The sequence below is a fragment of the Caloenas nicobarica genome, chromosome 28 (genome assembly GCF_036013445.1).
Source record: "Caloenas nicobarica isolate bCalNic1 chromosome 28, bCalNic1.hap1, whole genome shotgun sequence".
Lineage (NCBI taxonomy): Eukaryota > Metazoa > Chordata > Aves > Columbiformes > Columbidae > Caloenas > Caloenas nicobarica.
The window spans coordinates 1,435,019-1,456,572 of record NC_088272.1 but is presented as its reverse complement, the minus strand read 5'-3'; the positions used below and the strand labels follow the sequence as shown (position 1 = coordinate 1,456,572).

General features: G+C 53.1%; 1 protein-coding gene across 1 annotated transcript; it reads left to right on the top strand.

The window, feature by feature from the left end:
* Positions 1–1,310: 1,310 nt before the first annotated feature.
* On the top strand, positions 1,311–19,774 carry LOC135999340 (olfactory receptor 14A16-like). The gene is made up of 4 exons (XM_065652899.1): positions 1,311–2,231; positions 14,702–14,755; positions 14,813–14,989; positions 19,703–19,774. The coding sequence occupies exons 1-4, from the start codon at positions 1,311–1,313 to the stop codon at positions 19,772–19,774; spliced, it is 1,224 nt and encodes a 407-aa protein (XP_065508971.1).
* Positions 19,775–21,554: the final 1,780 nt, after the last annotated feature.

Here is a 21,554-nt window from a genome sequence, read left to right as displayed (position 1 = left end):
TTGCCTTCTGCACCGTCAGAGAGACAAGACATGAATGCTGTGTTCTGCCAAGGATGGCTGTGGGGTGTAAATGTAAATGTGCAGGCAGGAGTGCCCAGGGCTGTCCTGCAGAGCAGGGTCCCTGCACCCCAGGGCTGTGCCGGGGCAGGGACTCTGCCGCCTGCCAGGGTCAGCGCTCAGCCTGCCCGGGGAGATCCCAACAACACTGAGGGGAGAAGCTGTGGGGGGAAGGAGCGACCCCCAGCAGGGCAGGGTCATTCTGCTGCTGGCTTCTCCGTGGGTCAGGGCTGCTCTTCCAATAGGAGGTTTCTAGGAGAAGATCTACACAGGTATTACTACAAAGATAAGGAGTTTTCCCAAGTCTGTCCTTTCAGTTTCCTATTCCAAGACTTGGGGAGTGGGGGGATGGAGGAAAGGATAAATGAAAATGGAGCTCTCCAGTTTTAACAAGTCACTGAGACTCCTGAACTGCAAGTCTGAGTGATCAGCCGATCTGCCAGAAGCCTTATAACATCCCTTCACCACCCCTCTGCCCATGGACAGCAGCAGCATCACCTTGGCTGGACACATCTGACTTAGTCTGACCCGTCCTTTTTTGCAGCCTGCAAACCTCTGCTCTCAGCAGTCCCGGTGGCTTTTCAGGGTAACATGGCAGTGTGATCAGCCTCCATCTCAGAAAGGTGCCAGCCCAGGGCAGCTGGAGCAAGACAGAGGGACAGAGCAGCTGCCCTCACTCTGCACTGACCCACAGGCATCCTCTGGTCTCGCAGGACTCGCTCTGTTCTCTCTGAGTGCAGCAGAAATGCTGAGGGTTTCTGACACATGAGAACACTCCCCAGGGGGGTTGCAGGATTGGATTAGATGATCTTTCAAGGTCCCTTCCAATCCCTAACATTCTGTGATGCTGTGATTCTCTGAAGCTGTAAAAAAACCTTTCAAATTTCATTTTACCATCCTGTTTCATTCTCTGTCACTGTGCAGATGCTGACAGGTCCTTCTTCACCAGCAGCAGTTTCAGATGACAACTTTGAACCCCAGGTCCGTCCCCTGCCCCCCGTTCCATGACCCCTGCTGCAGAGCAGGGCTGACTCCTGGGCAGCCAGCGGGCACAGGCCCTGCTCCTCACGGCACCTCCAGCCAGCACCACCCAGGGCTCAGCCACGGACCCGAAGGGAGGTCTGGAAAAGGACAAGGGGTGTGGAGCAGGGGAGGGTGTATGAGACATGGCTTTGATTTTGCTCAGATAAATTTCTCCTAAATTGTCACTTTCTTTTGCTCCTGTAACAGTGCCCCACGCTCATCAGCAGCAAATGTGCAACAGCAGCTCCATCACCCAGTTCCTCCTCCTGGCATTCACAGACACACGGGACCTGCAGCTCTTGCACTTCTGGCTCTTCCTGGGCATCTACCTGGCTGCCCTCCTGGGCAACGGCCTCATCATCACCACCATAGCCTGTGACCAGCACCTCCACACCCCCATGTACTTCTTCCTCCTCAACCTCTCCCTCCTCGACCTGGGCTGCATCTCCATCACTGTCCCCAAATCCATGGCCCACTCCCTGTGGGATACCAGGGTCATTTCCTTTGCAGGTTGTGCTGCCCAGGTCTTCTTTTTAGGTTTCTTGTTAGGTGCAGAGCATTCTCTTCTCACCATCATGTCCTACGACCGCTACGTTGCCATCTGCAAACCCCTGCACTACGGGGCCCTCCTGGGCAGCAGAGCTTGTGTCCACATGGCAGCAGCTGCCTGGGCCACTGGGTTTCTCAATGCTCTGCTGCACACGGCCAATACATTTTCACTGCCACTGTGCAAGGGCAATGCCCTGGACCAGTTCTTCTGTGAAATCCCCCAGATCCTCAAGCTCTCCTGCTCAGATGCCTCCCTCAGGGAACTTGGGCTTCTTGTAGGTACTGTCTGTTTAACTTTTGGCTGCTTTGTGTTCACTGTGCTGTCCTATGTGCAGATCTTGAGGGCCGTGCTGAGGATCCCCTCTGAGCAGGGATGGCACAAAGCCTTTTCCACATGCCTCCCTCACCTGGCCGTGGTCTCCCTGTTTGTCAGCACTGTTATGATTGCCTATCTGAAGTCCCCCTCCATCTCCTCCCCAAGCCTGGACCTGGTGGTATCTTTTCTGTATTCGGTGGTGCCTCCAGCAGTGAACCCCCTCATCTACAGCATGAGGAACCAGGAGCTCAAGGATGCCCTGTGGAAACTCGTATCTAAGTGTTTTCTGAAACAATAAACCGCACATCTGCTTCTACATAGCAGTTTTAATGTAACTACTTACAGGTCCAGCCTCTCATCTGTTTTTTATGTTGTTATTGGCATTTTTTTTAATTGTGATAATGTTGTCATCCCCTTTCTTATTCACTATCTGCTTTTCTTTTATAACCACTGGCTGTGTAAATGAGGAGCCATGATCTGTGTGTATTTAAACAAAGTACAGGATCCTGTAGCAAATTGATTTTCACTATATCCTTCCTGCAAGGCCTTTTGGAGCTGCAGGGACAGTTCCTGTGTGCATGGGAGGAGGGGAAAAGAGTCCAGCCTGGCAGCCCTGCCAGGGAGCACCAGCGCTTGGCCTTCCAGAGCTGTTCTCGTTCCACTCCCACACTCTCCTTCTCATCCCTTGTGTTGGTGCAAGGCCTGAGTGCTCTGGCAGCCTGGTCACCGTCCTGCTGTGTGTGAGTCCTGTGAGCGCAGGCAGGGACAGGCAATGGGCACTGCTGTGACAGAGCTGGCCTCCATAACACTACTTCTATAATGGAAAGTGATGTTCATAGGGCAGTGCCTGAAGGCTTAGGTCTTCTTCAAGATCATCTTCAGGACATGCCCAAGAAAGCAGCCTGCAGGTGGAAACAGCAGTGTAGAGATAAACAGTGTGTGTGTGCAGGGCTGGGCACACAGCAGTGTCCTCTCACAGCCAGGCCTCCTGCCAGAGACCTGCAGGACCAGCAGAGCAGGGGCTGGGCTGTGCCCCTGTGCACTGGACACCCCGCGGAAGCTGCCCCAGGGCATCGTCATGGACTGGCCCCTCACAACCACCATTTCCAGCCCTGGCCTCTCTCCCCAGCTCACAGAGGTTGTTCTTCCCTCCATGGAGGGGCACTGAATGAGTAGCTCAGCAGTCCAAGTTTGTATTGTACAGATGCGATGTAAGCACGCACATCATGTACGTGAGGTGACATGAACGCGAGTGAGCACAAACACCATCAACTATTTCTTGGGGTTCCCTGAAGGCGTGTGGCACAGACAAGGTCTTGAGGTCACTTCATATTGGGAGGAACATCCCGTGGGAAACCACCTGAATGCAGCACTGGGATGTGCTTCCTTGAACTGAGGTTCCCATGTCCATTCCTCATGACATGACACATCTCAGATGAGTGCAGAGCAGGGTGACACACCACAGGGCTGAGGTGCCTCCCGTCCTTTGGGAGTGGCAACAGGAGGCCTGAGAGACACTGCCTCTGTGTGTAAAAGGGACAGACTCTGTCTCTGAACATCCCTGGGTGCAGAAGGAGCCCATGAGGCCAGCTCAGATGTCAATGCTTGACGGAACCCTGGTATTTCTGTGTGTGACTTCAGGAACAAACCCCAGTGGCCCAGTGAGATTGATCTCAGCTGCCTTGGACAGGCTCATTGCAAGTGCCCCAGTCTGCTATGTTGCCCTTGCCCGTGATTCTGGATTGTGCTCTCAAAAGTGCCGTAGACACCAGAATGGTTCTGGGGTCCTTAGGAAACGCAGACCTCAAAGCCATCTTCAAGAAGAGCTGGACTAAGAACTGGGAGAATAACAGGCTGGCCACCCTACCTCCCTCCCTGGGAAGGGGATGGGACATGTCCTCCTGCAGCCATTTCCAGGAACGTGAAGGACAAGGAAGGGATTGCTGAACCCCAATGGAGAGGGGCAAGAAAGGCATGTTGTGTGCAGGGCGTTTGCAAGGCCTCAGACATGGTGTGCTTCTGGGCAGAGTGGTGCTGATGGGGCTCAAGAAGTGGATGCCGGGTGGGAAATTGGCTGAACCATCAAGCCCAAATATCATGAGTGGTACAAAGTCCTCCGTGCAGCCAGTTACCAGTGTCATCTCTCAGTGACCGGCACTTGGGCCAACACTGTTGAACATCTTTATTCTTCCCTTCTATGATGTAACAGAGTGCACTTTCAGCTCCTTTGTGGATGATGCAAACTTGGGTGGGCGCCGTGAGCAACCTCCCCTGGTTCACCCTGCCCTGAGCAGGAGAGTGAGACAAGATGAGTGAGACAAGGGCTCTCTTCAAACCTGAGGTATTCTGTGATTTGAAATAATAATTGCTTTGGAGAGGTTTCTGGAGAGAGAATAGGTAGAGGAATCGTAAAAAAAAAAAAAAGGCAGAAGAGGAGATATAGAAGGTGTTAACATAAATACAGCAGTTCCAGTGAGGAGTGCTTTTCACTTCACATTGTTACTAAAAAAGATATTTGACAAATTTGAACAAGGAGAGGAAGCAGATGGGTGTCTGCAGCCTGCAGGGAAAGAGGCACAGGTGTAGGACCGTGCAGAACAGCCTGTGATGGAGATGGCAAAGGGCACTGGTGAGGCTGGAAGGGACCAACAGGACCCAGGTCTCTGTCCCCTTGGCCATGGCAGTTGTCTCTGCCACTGAGGCCCAGGAGAAGACACGTTGTCCTCATGGCACTGGGGCCTCGTTGCCTCCTTGCAGCCCCATGGGGAAGCTGGAAGTTGCTGTACCAGCGTTGTCCTTCCCTCGGCCTTGCACACCCACATCCCACAGTCCCAGGAAGAGCCTTGAGCTGTGTGTGAGGGGCAGCCCCATTGCCTGGGGCTCATGGCTTCTCCTTTCTGCTTCAGAAAGCAAACCAAGGGGTTTCTCAGCATCAGAGCTGAGGAAAACACTAAAAGGAGACCTCACGGTGGCTACAGCTTCCTCACAAGGGGAGAAGGAAGGGTAGGTACTGAGCTCTTCTCTGTGGTGACCAATGACAGAACCCAAGGGAATGTAAGAAAGATGTGCCAGGGGAGGTTCAGTTGGACATGAGGAAAAGGTTCTTCGCCCAGAGGTGCTGGACACTGAACAGGCTGCCCAGGGAGGTGTCACGGCCCCAATTCTGACAGTGTTCAAGAAGAGACTGGACAAAGCCCTCAGACACACGGTGTGGACTGTGTGGTTCTCCTGTGCAGAGACAGGAATTGGACTCCATGATTCTGGTGGGTCCCTTCCAACTCAGGACATTCTATGATTCCATGTTTTCATTGTACAGATGAGTTGTAAGCATACACATCATGTGCCTGTCCACTGTGTGCATGTGGTAAGATGAACCCAAGGGAGCACAAATGCTATCAGCTCTTCCTTCAGGTGCCATAAAGGTCAGTGGGACAGAGATGGTGTTCAGGGGTCTCTTCCAACCTGCGTTATTGTAGGATTCCATGAATCTTCTCTTGGAGAGCTCTTTCATGTCAGAATAGACAGAGGAAGAAGAAAGAAAAAGAGGCAGAAGCAGAGACATAAAATGCCCCAGTGTAAATACAGCAGCTCCTCTGAGGAACGTTTCTCCACTCAAACCCTGGATAGGAAATCTATTAGATACATTTGATGAAACCAGCTTAGTTTTACCTGCTCACACACTGGAGCACAAGGAGGGCGATGGCTGGGTACGATGCCATGTGCTCAGCTGTGTCTCAGGAACTCATAGTCCAGTAGGAAGCCAATGGCTGTGGAGGGGACTGTGAGTCACTTGTGCCCCTGCAGGGGACAGGCCAACAGCAGGAACAGGGCTGGGAAAGGGACTGGGAGGTCACACATACGAGACGAGCAATCGGGCCCAATCAGCATGGCTTTATGAAAGGCAGGTCCTGCCTGACCAACCTGATCTCCTCCTGTGACAAGGTGACCAGCTTAGCAGATGAGGGAAAGTCTGTCGTGGGGGAGTGAATCCACCACACAGGCTGTGTATGTTGTGCACTTAGACTTCAGTAAAGCCTTTGACACCGTATCCCACAGCATCTCCTGGAGAAGCTGCAGCTCATGGCCTGGATGGTGTATCTGCGATGGATAAAGAACTGGCTGGAGGGCCGGGCCCAAAGAGTTGTGGTGAACGGAGCCAAACCCAGTTGGCGGCCGGTCACGAGTGGTGTCCCCAGGGCTCAGTATTGGGGCCAGTTCTGTTTAATCTCTTTACCAATGATCGGTATGAAGGGATCAAGTGCACCCTCAGTAAGTTTGCAGATGACACCAAACTGGGTGGGAGTGCTGATCTGCTGGAAGGTGGGAAGGCCACACAGAGGGACGTTGGCTGACTGAGGCCAATTGTCTGAGATTCAACAAGGCCAAGTGCCGGGTCCTGCACTTGGTTTATAACAATCCCCTGCAACAATACAGGCTTGGGGAAGAGTGGCTGGAAAGCTGCCTGGTGGAAAAAGACTCGGGGGTGTTGATGGACAGCAGTTGAACATGAGCCAGCGTGTGCCCAGGTGGCCAAAAAGGCCAATGGCCTCCTGGTGTGCATCAAGAATAGTGTAGTGGGCAGAACCAGGGCAGCGATCATCCCCTTGTACTTGGTGCTGGTGAGGCCACAACTCGAATCCTCAGTTCGGTTTTGGGTTCCTCACTGTAGGAAAGACCTTGAGGTGCTGGAGTGAGTGCAGAGGAGGGGACAAGGCTGTTGAGGGTCTGGAGCACAAGTCTTCTGAGGAGATTCTGAGGGACCCCGGGGTGTTTAGCCTGGAGAAAAGGAGACGGAGGGGAGACCTTTTTGCTCTCTACAACTACCTGAAAGGAGGTTGCAGCATGGAGGGTGTTGGTCTTCTCCTGGGTAGCAAGTGATAGGATGAGAGGAAATGGCCTCAGCTTGTGCCAGAGAAGGTTCAGAATTGATATTGGGAAACATTTCTTCATGGAAAAGGTTGTGAAGCAGTGGAACAGGCTGTCTGGGGAAGTGGTTGAGTCACCATTGCTGGAGGTGTCTAAAAGATGTATAGATGCGGTTCTTAGGGTTTAGTGCAAGAGTCGGGTTATGGTTGGACTCGATGATCTCAATGGACTCTTCCACCGGAAATGATTCTATGATTCTATGATCCTTTCTGGAATATTAATAGCTGATAGTTCAGCTCATGACTTGTTTCTGGGATGTGTGCTTTTAAGCTCACAACTTCCAGTGTCTCTGACAGGGCAGCGGAAGGCACCTAACTGGAACCCTAACTGTGAGATTCCCTCTGCTGAAGGACCTTTTTGGGTTTTGATTTCGCCACCTGGAAGCCCCTGGGAGCCCCTGCGAGAGTGGCAGACGTGGCGTGGGCGTTACCACAGTGATGGCGATCACACTCCCACCCCTCACCTTGAAAAAGCCTCAGGGACAGCAGTTCCTGTGTGAGGAAAGGCAGAGGGAGCTGGGGCTCTTGAGCTTGGAGAAGAGGAGACTGAGGGGTGACCTCATTCATGGGGATCAATATGTGAAGGGTGAGTGTCATGAAGATGGAGCCAGGCTCTTCTGGGTGACAACCAGTGATAGGACAAGGGGCAATGGGTGCAAACTGGAACACAGGAGGTTCCACTTCAATACGAGAAGAAACTTCTTCTCAGTGATGGTAACAGAGCCTGGACCAGGCGTCCCCCGGGAGGTTGTGGAGTCTCCTTCTCTGCAGACATTCCAACCCGCCTGGACACCTTCCTGTGTAACCTCATCTGGGTGCTCCTGCTCTGGCGGGAGGATTGGACTGGATGAACTTTCAAGGTCCCATCTGTCACAGTCCATCCGGTGATACACTCGTGATGGTTCATTTACCCTGATCTCGAAGCGCAAAATTAAGGCAACCAAAATGCCAAGCCGTTATAATTCAATCAAACAGTGTTACTTTATTATTTTGATTGTAAAGCGGCACACGATAGAGAGAGTGGAGAAAAAGGAAAGGAAAGAAAGGGGGAAAAAAAAGGGTTGGCTACCACTACAAGATGCAAAGGCGTCCCTATGGTCTTGGGTGTCGTGAGAAGAGTCCTGCCGGTTCTCCGTTGTGATCCGTGATCCTTTGGTGGGGAGAGCTCAGCGATGTCCCGTCGGGAATCGTCTTTCATGCTTCTTCACCCCGCTTTGCTCCCATGGATTGAGGCCAATCTCTGCCTTTGTTTCGCAATCCATGCTGAACTGCGCAGGCCTGAAGAGTCCCCGCTTCGCTTGCCAGAACCTGTAGAACAGACCTGTAGAACACAATTCCTTTTAGGAGGTGGGGGCAAGGCTGGCTGCGGCAGCAGGTGGAATCCGTACAGCAGCCATTATTACCTGTAGCCCCCAGGTTGGAGAGACCTGTACAACACAATGTTTTTCGTCAGGCCTCTCTCCAAGTCGTTGTCCAATTCTTTCTATCAGGACATCTGTTCTCCAAGTCCCTGATGGCGATGTTCAGGCAAGTACTGTTCTTCGGACCGACTCTTATACCTTCCAATCCCTGATTTCTGTGATTCTGTGAGATGGAGGGGCCAGGAGAGGGAGATGTGAGGAGATGGATGGGTGAGGAGATAGACACACCAAGAGAGGGAGGGTCGGGTGGGTGGTGTGTGGAGAGCTCGGGATGGACAGATGGACAGAGACACGAGGTGATGGAGACACCAAGAGATGGAGATGGAGGGACCAGGAGGTGGGTGAGAAGATGGGGATGGACAGATGGACAGATGAGGGTGGAGACACCAGGAGATGGAGAATGAGGGTCAGGTGGGTGGTGGGATGAGGAGATGGAGGGATGGCCATGTGGAGGGATGGACAGATGGACAGATGGATGATGGACAGGTAGACGCCGGCCAACTAGATGCCCCCTGCTGGGCCCTCCGCTCACTCACACGTCTTGTTGGGTGACACCAACTTCCTGGTGGCCCCAAAATGGATCCAGATGAACTTCCCGCGGAGAGCAGCAGTGGCCACTGCCCCTGGCAGGCCCTGCCCACAGATCCCACCCACAGGCCCCACCCCCTCCACTCACCAATCAGGAGTTCGCGGGAGATGTTAAGGTCTTGTGTTTTCCATCCTCCAGATGAGGTTGGATGAAGTTGGGGAGATGTTTGGGGGTCTCAGTTGGGGTTCAACATCCTCCAGGTGGGACAAAGTTGGGGAGATCTTGGAGTCTTGGAGTTCAATGTTGTCAGCGTGAGGTGGGACAACACTGGGGGAGATGGTTCATGTCTTGGGTTCTCCATCCTTCCAGGGGAAGAGGGATGAATTTGGGGAGATGTTTGCGGGTTTTGGTTGGGGTTCAACATCCTCTGGGTGGGACAACACTGGGGGAGATGTTGGGGGTCTTGGAGATCTCCACCGGCTAGATGAGGAGAGATGAAGTTGGGGAAGATGGTTGGGTCTTGGGTACTCCATCCCCCAGGTGGGACAACACTGCGGGAGATGTTTTGGAGTCCTGGGTTCTCCACATTCCAGATGAGGTAGGACAAAGTTGGCAAAGATGTTTGGAGTCTTGGTTGGGGTTCAACATCCTCCAGGTGAAGAAGGCATGAAGTTGGGGAGGTGTTTGGGGTCTTGGGGTTCCATATCCTCCAGATGGGACAAAATTGGGTGAGATCACAGAATCACAGAATCACAGAATCACAGAATGTTAGGGATTGGAAGGGACCTCGAAAGATCATCTAGTCCAATCCCCCTGCCAGAGCAGGAACACCTCGGTGAGGTTACACAGGAAGGCGTCCAGATGGGTTTTGAATGTCTCCAGAGAAGGAGAATCCACAACCCCCCTGGGCAGCCTGCTCCAGTGTTCCGTCACCCTCACTGAGAAGAAGTTTCTTCTCACATTTAAGTGGAACTTCTTGTGTTCCAGCTTGAACCCATTACCCCTTGTCTTACTGTTGGTTGTCACCGAGAAGAGCCTGGCTCCATCCTCGTGACATCCACCCTTTATATATTTATAAACATTGATGAGGTCACCCTCAGTCTCCTCTTCTCCAAGCTAAAGAGACCCAGCTCCCTCAGCCTTTCCTCATAAGGGAGATGCTCCACTCCCTTCATCATCTTTGTGGCCCTGCACTGGACTCTCTCCAGTAGTTCCCTGTCCTTCTTGAACTGAGGGGCCCAGAACTGGACACAATATTCCAGATGAGGTCTCACCAGGGCAGAGTAGAGGGAAAGGAGAACCTCTCTCGACCTACTAAACATCCCCCGTCTAATACACCCCAGGATGCCATTGGCCTTCTTGGCCACAAGGGCCCAGTGCTGGCTCATGGTCATCCTGCTGTCCACCAGGACCCCCAGGTCCCTTTCCCCTACACTGCTCTCTAATAGGTCATTCCCCAACCTGTACTGGAACCTGGGGTTGTTCCTGCCCAGATGCAAGACTCTACATTTCCCCTTGTTATATTTCATTAAATTTTTCCCCGCCCAACTCTCTAGCCTGTCCAGATCTCGCTGGATGGCAGCACAGCCCTCTGGCGTGTCAGCCACTCCTCCCAGCTTGGTGTCATCAGCAAACTTGCTGATAATACACTCAATTCCCTCGTCCAAGTCGTCGATGAATATATTGAACAGTATTGGTCCCAGAACTGACCCTTGAGGCACTCCACTAGATACAGGCCTCCAACCAGACTCTGCCCCATTGATCACAACTCTCTGGCTTCTCTCCTTCAGCCAGTTTGCAGTCCACCTCACTACCCAATCATCCAGTCCACACTTCCTCAGTTTTGCCGTGAGGATGCTGTGGGAGACGGTGTCAAATGCTTTGCTGAAGTCAAGGTAGACCACATCCACTGCTCTGCCATCGTCAATCCACCTTGTTACGTCTTCATAAAAGTCTATGAGGTTGGTCAAGCACGACTTCCCCTTGATGAAGCCATGTTGACTGTCCCTGATGACCCTCTTACCCTTGATATGTCTTAAGATGGCACCAAGGATAAGGTGTTCCATCACTTTCCCAGGGATGGAGGTGAGGCTGACCTGTCTATGGTTGCCCGGGTCCTCCTTCTTGCCCTTTTTGAAGACCGGAGTGACATTTGCTTTCCTCCAGTCCTCAGGTACCTCTCCCGTTTCCCAAGACTTGGCAAAGATGATGGAGAGCGGTCCAGCAATGACTTCAGCCAGCTCCCTCAGCACCCGCGGGTGCATCCCATCTAGACCCATGGATTTATGGATGTCCAGATTGCTTAACTGGTCCCTAACCCAGTCCTCATCAACTGAGGCAGACTCCTCCATTGCCCTGCCTTCCTCTGGGGCCTCAGGGGCACGGGGCTCCTCAGGACAGCCTCCGGCAGAGTAGACAGAGACAAAGAAGGCATTCAGTAACTCTGCCTTCTCTGTATCTTCTGTCACCAGGGCACCCACCCCGTTCATCAGTGGGCCTACATTGCCTCTGGTGTTAGTTTTATCTGCCATGTATTTGAAGAAGCTCTTCCTGTTGTCCTTGACCCCTCTCGCCAGGTTTAACTCTAAGGAGGCCTTAGCTTTCCTAGTTGCCTCCCTACATCCTCTGACAACAGCCTTATATTCTTCCCAAGTGGCCAGCCCCTCCCATGATCTGTAAACCCTCCTGTTCCACTTGAGTTTGCCCAGCAGTTCCCTGTTTAACCACGCAGGTCTCCTGGCTCCTCTCCTTGACTTCCTGCACATCGGGATGCACTGATCTTGAGCTTGGTAGAAGCAGTCCCTGAAAGTTAACCAACTATCTTGGGCCCCTTTACCTTCCAGCAGCCTTGCCCATGGGATTTCCTCCAGCAATTGTTTGAACAGGCCAAAGTTGGCCCTGCTGAAGTCCAGGGTTGCAATTCTGCTCGGTATTCTGCTCCCACCACAGGAGATTCTGAACTCCACCATCTCATGGTCACTGCAACCAAGGCAGCCCCCCACCTTTACTGCTTCGACCAGACCCTCCTTGTTAGCGAGGACGAGATCCAGCAGCGCACCTCTCCTAGTCGGCTCCTCCACCATTTGCGTCAGAAAGTTATCGTCAATGCACTGGAGGAACCTCCTAGACTGAGGCTGGCTGGCTGAGTAGTCCTTCCAGCAAACATCAGGGTAGTTAAAATCCCCCATAACAACCAGAGCCTGTGACTGTGAGGCCGCGCTCAGCTGCCCGTAGAGGCCTCATCACCATCCTCACCCTGATCTGGTGGCCTGTAATAGACTCCCACAACAGTGTCACCCCTGCCAGCCTGCCCCTTAATTCTCACCCACAGACTCTCAACTTGCTCCTCAACCGCACCTGGACAGTACTCTATACATTGTAGTTGCTCTCTCACATAAAGAGCAACTCCACCACCACGCTTGGCTGGCCTGTCTTTCCTGAAAAGGGCATAGCCATCCATGACCACATTCCAGTCATGTGAGCTGTCCCACCATGTCTCTGTTAATGCCACCAGATCATAATCTCCTGACCGAACGCAGGTTTCTAACTCCTCCTGCTTATTCCCCATGCTGCGCGCATTGGTGTACAGGCACTTCAGGGAGCGAGCCGAGTACACCGATTTCACCCTAGGGGCCTGAGGGGCCTCCCGGTCTTTATGGATTCCAGCATGCTGCCCCACTGATGCAAGCCCAGCTACAACCCCATCCCCTTCAAATCTAGTTTAAAGCCCTGCAAATGAGCCCTGCTAATTCCTGTCCCAGCATCTTTTTACCCCTGTGGGATAAACCTTTCCCACATATCACTGACTGGAAGGGCAGTGCTGTGGTGGAGCAGGTCACCCAGAGGCAGTCTGCATCAGCCCAAGGCTTTGTGCTTCAAGGAACAGCTGGGGAGGATGGAGAGAGATCAGCAAAGGAAGGAAGATGCTCAGACAAGAGCAAGGTGGGCAGCAGGGGGGATGTCTCCAGCCTGCAGGGAAAGAGGTGCAGGGGATGCCACAGCATAGGACAGGCTGTCGTGGAGATGATCAAGGGATGTAAAGAGGCTGAAAGCCCCCAACAGACATGAGCTCCTTCTCCCCTTGGCTATGGCTGTTGTCTCCACCTCTGCTGCCTGTGAGGAGACACCTTGTCCTTACAGCACAGAGGCCTCATGGCCTCCTTGTCCCCAGCCAGGAACCTGGGAGGTGTGGGACCATAGTCCTGCCCTTGGCCTTGCACAGCCCCACATCACACTGTCCCAGGAAGGGCCCTGGGCAACGTGGGAGGGACAGGATCTGCCTTCCCAGGGCTGGGGGTCAGGGCTTGACCCTTTGGTTAATGAAACACATCCAGGTTTACTCAGCATCAGAGAGACCTTCACCTTGCTTGTCCTGACCTGTCATCTCTGCCTCCAGTTTTCTTCTCTAACCAGACCCTGGGGTCAGTTCCTCAATAGTGTTGCTCAGTGGGACCCATTAACATTACAAGAAACTTTGGAGTTTGAATCTGACTTGGACTTCTTGAGAGGTTTCTTCTACTGCGTCTCAGAGACTGAGGTTCATGGCCTCAGCACCAAACCCACCAGGGGGGTCATTAAAGCGCCTTGGGCTGCTCCTGTGCTGCTGAGCTGGGCTGGGCTCCTGGGACACAGGGAGCTCATGGCAAGCGGCAGCGCTGCAGAGAGACAGCTCTGCCCAGGAGCAGCTCCTCTGCAAAGCGCAGCAGGGCTGAGGGCTCTGCCTGCAGCACCGAGGGGAGAGGAGCCAGGGAGAGACAGGGCAACGCAGTCTGGCGTGGGAGGATGCTGAGAGATCACTGGAAATGAAATCTTCACAGATATGATGTTGTGGCTGCAGGGCATTGCATCTGCAGATCATGGTAGGATCTCAGAAAGCTGTCACATTGCAGAGTCTGCAAGAGACGTAAGTAAAACTCTCAGAGATTCTCTGATGCAAAGGAAGAGGATGTGCTGCAGAGCAGGGATTGCCTTCTGCACCGTCAGAGTGACAGGACATGAATGCTGTGTTCTGGCAAGGATGGCTGTGGGATGTAAATGTAAATGTGCAGGCAGGGGTGAACCCCAGGTCCGTCACCTGCCCCTGTTCCATGACCCCTGCTGCAGAGCGGGGCTGACTCCTGGGCAGCCAGCGGGCACAGGCCCTGCTCCTCACGGCACCTCCAGCCAGCACCACCCAGGGCTCAGCCACGGACCCGAAGGAAGGTCTGGAAAAGGACAAGGGGTGTGGAGCAGGGGAGGGGGTATGTGAAATGGCTTTGATTTTGTGCAGAGAAATCTACATTAACTTGTCACTCTATTTTCCTTCTATGACAGGTCCTCGTGTTCACAGGCAGAGCAAATGTCCAACAGCAGCTCCATCACCCAGTTCCTCCTCCTGGCGTTCACAGACACACGGGAGCTGCAGCTCTTGCACTTCTGGCTCTTCCTGGGCATCTACCTGGCTGCCCTCCTGGGCAACGGCCTCATCATCACCACCATAGCCTGTGACCAGCACCTCCACACCCCCATGTACTTCTTCCTCCTCAACCTCTCCCTCCTCGACCTGGGCTCCATCTTTACCACTGTCCCCAAATCCATGGCCAGCTCTCTCTGGGATACCAGGGTCATTTCCTTTGCAGGATGTGCTGCCCAGGTCTTCTTTGTAGGTTTCTTATTTGGTGCAGAGTATTCTCTTCTCACCGTCATGTCCTACGACCGCTACGTTGCCATCTGCAAACCCCTGCACTATGGGACCCTCCTGGGCAGCAGAGCTTGTGTCCGCATGGCAGCAGCTGCCTGGGCCACTGGGTTTCTCAATGCTCTGCTGCACACGGCCAATACATTTTCACTGCCACTGTGCAAGGGCAATGCCCTGCACCAGTTCTTCTGTGAAATCCCCCAGATCCTCAAGCTCTCCTGCTCAGATGCCTACCTCACGGAAGTTTGGCTTTCTGTGGTTAGTCTCTTAGTAATATTTGGGTGGTTTATTTTCATTCTTGTCTCCTATGTGCAGATCTTCAAGGCCGTGCTGAGGATCCCCTCTGAGCAGGGACGGCACAAAGCCTTTTCCACGTGCCTCCCTCACCTGGCCGTGGTCTCCCTGTTTGCCAGCACTGGCATATTTGCCCACCTGAAGCCGCCCTCCATCTCCTTCCCATCCCTGGACCTGGTGGTGTCTGTTCTGTACTCGGTGGTGCCTCCAGCAGTGAACCCCCTCATCTACAGCATGAGGAACCAGGAGCTCAAGGATGCCCTGTGGAAACTCATATCTAAGTGTTTTCTGAAGCAATAAACTGTCCATCTCCTTCTACATAGCAGTTTTAATGTAACAAGTTACAGGCCCAGCCTCTCATCTCTATTTTCTGTTGTTATTGATGGTTTTTTTTGTTGTGATAACATTGTCATCCCCTTTCTAATCACTTTCTGCTTTTCTTTTATAACCAGTGGCTGTGTAAATGAGGAGCCATGATCTCTGTGTATTTAAACAAAATAAAGGGTCCTGTAGTGACTTGTTTTTCATTATATCCTTCCTGCAAGGCCTTTTGGAGCTGCAGGGACAGTTCCTGTGTGCATGGGAGGAGGGGAAAAGAGTCCAGCCTGGCAGCCCTGCCAGGGAGCACCAGCGCTTGGCCTTCCAGAGCTGTTCTCGTTCCACTCCCACACTCTCCTTCTCATCCCTTGTGTTGGTGCAAGGCCTGAGTGCTCTGGCAGCCTGGTCACCGTCCTGCTGTGTGTCAGTCCTGTGAGCGCAGGCAGGGACAGGCCATGGGCACTGCTGTGACAGAGCTGGCCTCAGAACAGCCTTTCAAGAAAGAAAGGTGATCTCCTACGGTCTGGGCCTGAAGGTTTAGCTCTTCTTACAAAGATACTCTCAAGAACATGCCCAAAAAAGTGGCCACAGATGCAAACAGCAGGGTGCAGCTTCACAGTGTGTGTGTGCAGGGCTGGGCACACAGCAGTGTCCTCTCACAGCCAGGCCTCCTGCCAGAGACCTGCAGGACCAGCAGAGCAGGGGCTGAGCTGTGCCCCTGTGCACTGGACACCCCACGGAAGCTGCCTCAGGACATCGTCATGGACTGGCCCCTCACAAACACCATTTCCAGCACTGGGCTGTCACACCAGATTGAGAATTTTTTCCTGAATGAGTAGGTCAGAAGTCCATGTTTGCATTGTTCAGATGAGATATGAGCATGCACATCATGTACATGAGGTGAGCTGAACCCGAGTGAGGACAAACACCATCAGCTATTCCTGGGGGTTCCATGAATGCCTGTGGGACAGACAGTGTCTCAAGGTCACTTCACATTGAGAGTAACAGCCCATGGGAAACCACCCACTGGGACCTTCTTCCTTGGACTGAGGTCCCCGTGTCCATTCCTCATGACGTGGGACATCTCAGATGAGTGCAGAGCAGGGTGACACACCACAGGGCTGAGGTGCCTCCCGTCCCTTTGGAGTGGCAGCAGGAGGCCAGAGAGACATTGTGACTCCTTCCTCTGTGAGTAAAAGGGACAGACTCTGTCTCTGAACATCCCTGGGTGCATAAGCAGTCCTGAGACCAGCTCAGACACGGATGCCTGATGGAATCCTGGCATTTCTGTGTGTGACTCCAGGAATAAACCTCACTGGCCCAGTGAGATTCATCTCAGCTGCTGGGACAGGCTCATTGCAAGTGCTCCTGTCTTCTACATCACCCTTGCCCATGATTCTGGATTGTGCTTTCAAAAGTGACAGCAGAATCAGAGAAGTTCTGAGTTCCTTGGGAAAGGAAGATGTCAAACCCATCTTCAAGAAGGGCAGGAAGGACAATTTGAATAATTACAGGCTGGTCAGCCTACCTCCGTCCCTGGGAACAGGACAGGGCGCATCTTCCTGCACCAATCTCCAGGCACCTGAAGGACAAGGAAGAGATTGCTGAACTGAAATGAGCAGAAAACCCAATGAGTCCCAAGAAATGCTCTGAACCCATTCCGGAGCTTTAGACCCCCAGGAAAGAGCTCAGGGACAGTGCAGCCCATGCAGTTGCATCTGTGTCCCTCACTGAGCAGCACAACCAGTGTGGAGTCACCACATGGTCCTGCAGCCAACCTGCTCTGTGGAGCATCAGTGCCAGGTTGGGGCCCTGTGGGGAGCACAGGGAAGGGGCCAGGAGCACCAGACCAGATCAGAGGAGGGATGGGGGGAGATCAGACAGGAGCTGACCGGGGCTGGAAATTGCCTTGGAGAGAAAAATGCTGGTGTTCAGCTGCCCCAAGATAATACCCAGAGTTCAGGGTGCAGGGCCAGAAGTCCTTGCTGTCCTGGTGCTTCACCAGGCCCGGGAAGTAGCTGGAGAAGGATTGGTGTCCCCCACTTGCCATCTTTTAGTGCATCATCCCTCATGAAGGGTGGCGTGGAAAGCAAGTCTGGGACTCTGTTTCAGGATTTGCACCGAAGAAAGTATTCACCCAGAAGCCACATCATTTTGCTCTGGTACTTCAGTCCTGGTGCTCATCACATGTCCTTAAGACAAACTTATGCACCCCTCTTGTCAACCCTACCCCAAAAGTCACCCCTAGACAAGGCTCCTGAGCTGGGGCCGAGCTGGAGAACTGGGGTCCATCCGTGACCAGAGGAAGGACAAGGCCTGTCCTGGGTCCTCTAAAGGGCCAGCAGCCTCTGATCTCCACCAGAAAAGGCAGCATGCAGGAAACTGTAGACCATCCCCAAGCCCATTGGAGGCCCTTAGGAAGAGTTCCTCTCTCCAACTATCCAGCCCAGCTTGTTGCTGCACGAACAACCAGGAGAAACTGCCCCAGGACCCTCATTCCAGACCCCATCTCCTCCACCCCATACAGGCAGTGCTCTCCCCCTTGTCACTGAGGTGGTTCCAGGGACCCAAGAGACACCTGTGGGGAGGAGATGTTGGGTAGGGATGTGGTGTCCTTCAGTGCTCCTCATGGTAGCTCCTGCTGGGCTTTGTGCCGCTGGTCACAACCCTCCGAGCCTGGCTGTTCAGTCAGTTCTCAGTGGTGCTAAACAGGAATATGCCCATGAGCACGTTGGGCTGCACTGGGAGGAGCGTGGCCACCCAGCCAAGGGCAGTTATTGTCCATCTTGACTCCGCACTGGTGTGGTCACATCTGCAGCGGGGTGTCCCAGTGGGAGGCTCCCCACACTGGAGGGAGCTGTCCGATCCCTCAATCCAAGATGTCTCCTGCCTAGAGCCCCCATCTCCTCCCCTGGATTTCACTTTTCTCAGTTCAGGATTCTCCTCTCCTGACAATTGCATTGCAGTCAGGTACTTAACAGTTTGCAATTAATTCTCTTTCCATCCTTCCTGTGACTCTTGAGCATAGTGAGCTCTTCTACCACAGCTTGCCAATCACGGCAATTACCACAAGCTCTTTCCTCTGACAATGTGTAACTCTAACTCAGCCTGTGCCTTCATGAGTAATCAGTGACAGCACCTGCCAATCTGCCAACATCAGTTGCTGTCAGGTGAGTGACTCCCAGCACCCCTAGCTGAGCACAGTTTTAGATCACTTACAGTGCAATGTTAGTGTGGTGGCAAGGGTGACTATTGCTACATGGACAAAATATGCCAGGCCTAATCAGAGTGATTTCTACATGGACAGGAAATGCCAAAGGCTAAAGGGAGGCCCTCCCATTGAGTCAAAGTTCAGAATGGACCCCCTTGCTTTCTGAACTCCTCCTCAGAGAAGAGTCTAGGCGCAGCTGGATCCAACAACATGGTCACCTACAGAGAAAAAACTTAATTAAAACAGTCTGTGAAACAACAGCATGCTAGTCAACAATCATCTTGGGTATCCACTGTAAAACACCAGTGAAGGGACGGTCCACTCCCCCTGCCCATGGCTACTCCATCCCGGATGATGGTACAGCCTTTGCCTATGGAACTGAATAAGTCAAGAAATTAACCACGGACTCCTAGGGCTCAGTCCACCCACACCTGACTCTACACCTCCGGGTAGAGCAGCTCCAAGACAAACACACACATGCAAAGACTGACGCTCCACAGAATGCTACAAACACCGCCACTCCAACAGCACCAAAAACATTCAACAAGGAGAACAACAACAGATGGCACTAAAACAAACTACAGGGAGGCAGTGGTGAGGCGAGAGGCCTCTACTGCAACCCCAAAACAAAAAGGAGCCAAACATCACGGCTCCTTACGCGATGGCGGCACTGGCACCACAAACCAAGACAGCAGCACAGGCACCACAAGCTGCTGCAAGACCTAAAGACTTCAAGATGCTGCGATGAAGTGCCAGTCCATTAGACTGGATGGGTAGATAGCAGAGCTGCCAATGCAGCCCAGAACAACACTATAAACCACAACTGACCAGAAATGTCTGAGGCGCAAGAACCATCTATGCTTTTGGCTGCTGATACAAGAAAACCGGCACCCAACTGGCAATAGGCCAATTGGCACCGGCATTCCAGACCCCAGGATGGCACCTGAGATGCCTGTGGTGCCCCTCGGGCACAACAAGACCCCAGGATCATCTAAAAGGTGCAAGACAGGCTTCCCAACGTACACAACACAGACACAGGCTGGAGCTGCCCTGCCCAAGCTGGCATCGCACTGTAAGGTTCCCTGCGCCCTTTAGCCACCCAAAGGGGACTGTTCCTGGACGGCCCTTTTCCCTCTGAGAACTTTAACCCCACCCGTGCAACTCCCAGCCCCTGCGCCTCCACTTAGCTTTCAGAGGGCCAAGGGACTGAATCCATCCACAGAGGAAACCACCACATGGGCTCACGGGGATCTTCCTGCAGTTGCTGCATTCCCCTCCATCCCCTGCAATAAGAACAGAAAACACACACTCACTAAGCAGTGCCAGCACAAAGTATTGTGAGGTCAATGCCGACCCCTTCCACAACACCCACCTCCTCCTAGGTTCCCAAGCATTCCATTCAGCCTCTCATGCCATTGGCGCGGGCAGAAACTCTCATCACTCGTGGCACCTAAGACAGCAGGAAACAAAAGAAGTCTAGCGCTTGGCACAAGTCCCCAGCCCCACACTGCTCCTCGCCCCTACCCCTGCTCAACACAAACAGTCCTCTGAGTCCAAAGGGGTCCACAAAGCGCCTGCAAAACAAGAAGGAAACGCTGAACCAAATCACCAGGCACTACTGTGCTCCTGAACACCAACCACCGTCTCACCTTCGTGGCTGCTGGTCGGCATGCAGCTTCGCCCCTCCGAGCTTGCCTGTAGCACCTGCTAAAACAAAGGCACGTGCTCAGATGCTGCCCAAAAGCACAGCCTGCCTGCAGACAGTCCCATCTCCCACTCCTTTACCTTGGCTGCTGGCCCACCTGGCCTCCGTCACCTTCAACTGCCACACTGCTGACCACATTGAGGTTCAGCTACCACCTGTAAAACACAAGCAAAGGATGCTCAGACCTGCACCACAAACACAAGGCCTAAAATGAGATTGTTGCTTCAGCCCAGCACTCCTTGCTCACCTTGCCCAAGGAGCTGCGGTGCCGATACCCAGCTTTCCTCTTGGCTTCACACCTATAAAATAGAGAAACAACCAAACTTACATAGAGGCACATGGCACACCTTCCCTCTGAGACCACACACCGGCCCACCTGCTTACAGCACTTTGCTTGCCTCTTCTGTCCCTCTTTTGGGCCAAGCAATCCCTCTGCATCTGAAATCAAGTGATTTAACAGGTCACCCAGGTGCTGATCAACAGCTTGACCATTCCATAGGTCTGCTTTCTATTCACAAGTAACACCTGAAGCTCTAATCGAGTCCCTAAAACACTGGTGAAGGGACCATCCATTCCCCTGCCCACAGCTGCTCCATCCTAGATGACTGTACAACCTTTGCCTACAGAATTTAATGTGTCAAGAAATTAACCATGGACTCCTAGAGCTCAGTCCACCCACCCCTGACTCTACGCCTCCAGCCAGAGCAGCTCCCAGACAAACGCGCACATGCAAAGACTGACACTCCACAGAATGCTGCAAACAACACAACTGCAACAGCACCAAAAACGCACAACAATGAGAACGACTCCAAGACCAGAGACGGCATCGATCAAAACAACTGGTGGGAGGCAGTGGTGAGGTGAGTAGCCTCTACTGCAACCCCAAAACAAAAAGGAGCCGAACATCACAGCTCCTTATGAGACAGCAGCACTGGCACAAGAAGGTCCTGCAAGACCTAAGAACTTCTTCCCAGCATCCTGAAGTGCCAGTCCATTAGACTGGATGGGTAGACAGCAGAGCTGCCGACACAGCCCGGAACAACACTATAAAACACAACTGACCAGAAATGTCTGAGGCGCAAGAACCATCTACGCTTTCGGCTGCTGATACAAGAAAACCAGCACCCAACTGGCACTAGGCCAATCGGCACCAGCATTCCACACCCTGGGACAGCACCCGAGATGCCTGTGGTGCCCCTCGGGCACAACAAGACCAAGATCATCTGAAAGGTGCAAGACAGGCTTCCCAACGTACACAACACAGACACAGGCTGGAGCTGCCCTGCCCAAGCTGGCATCGCACTGTAAGGTTCCCTGCGCCCTTTACCCACCCAAAGGGGACTGTTCCTGGACAGCCCTTTCCCCTCTGAGAACTTTAGCTTCCCCCGCTGCAATTCTCAGCCCCCGTGCCTCCACTTATCTTTCAGAGGGCCAAGGGACTGAATTCATCTTCAACATACGAAAACACCACATGGGCTAACGGGGATCTTCCTGCAGTTGCCACTTTCCCCTTCATCACCTGCAATAAG

Excerpts from the sequence above, each read along its gene's own strand:
- LOC135999340 (XM_065652899.1), top strand. The coding sequence starts at position 1,311 with ATGTGCAACAGCAGCTCCATCACCCAGTTCCTCCTCCTGGCATTCACA. Across the intron at positions 2,232-14,701 it reads AACTCGTATCTAAGTGTTTT|ATCCTCAAGCTCTCCTGCTC; the intron begins CTGAAACAATAA and ends GAAATCCCCCAG. Across the intron at positions 14,756-14,812 it reads CGGAAGTTTGGCTTTCTGTG|ATCTTCAAGGCCGTGCTGAG; the intron begins GTTAGTCTCTTA and ends TCCTATGTGCAG.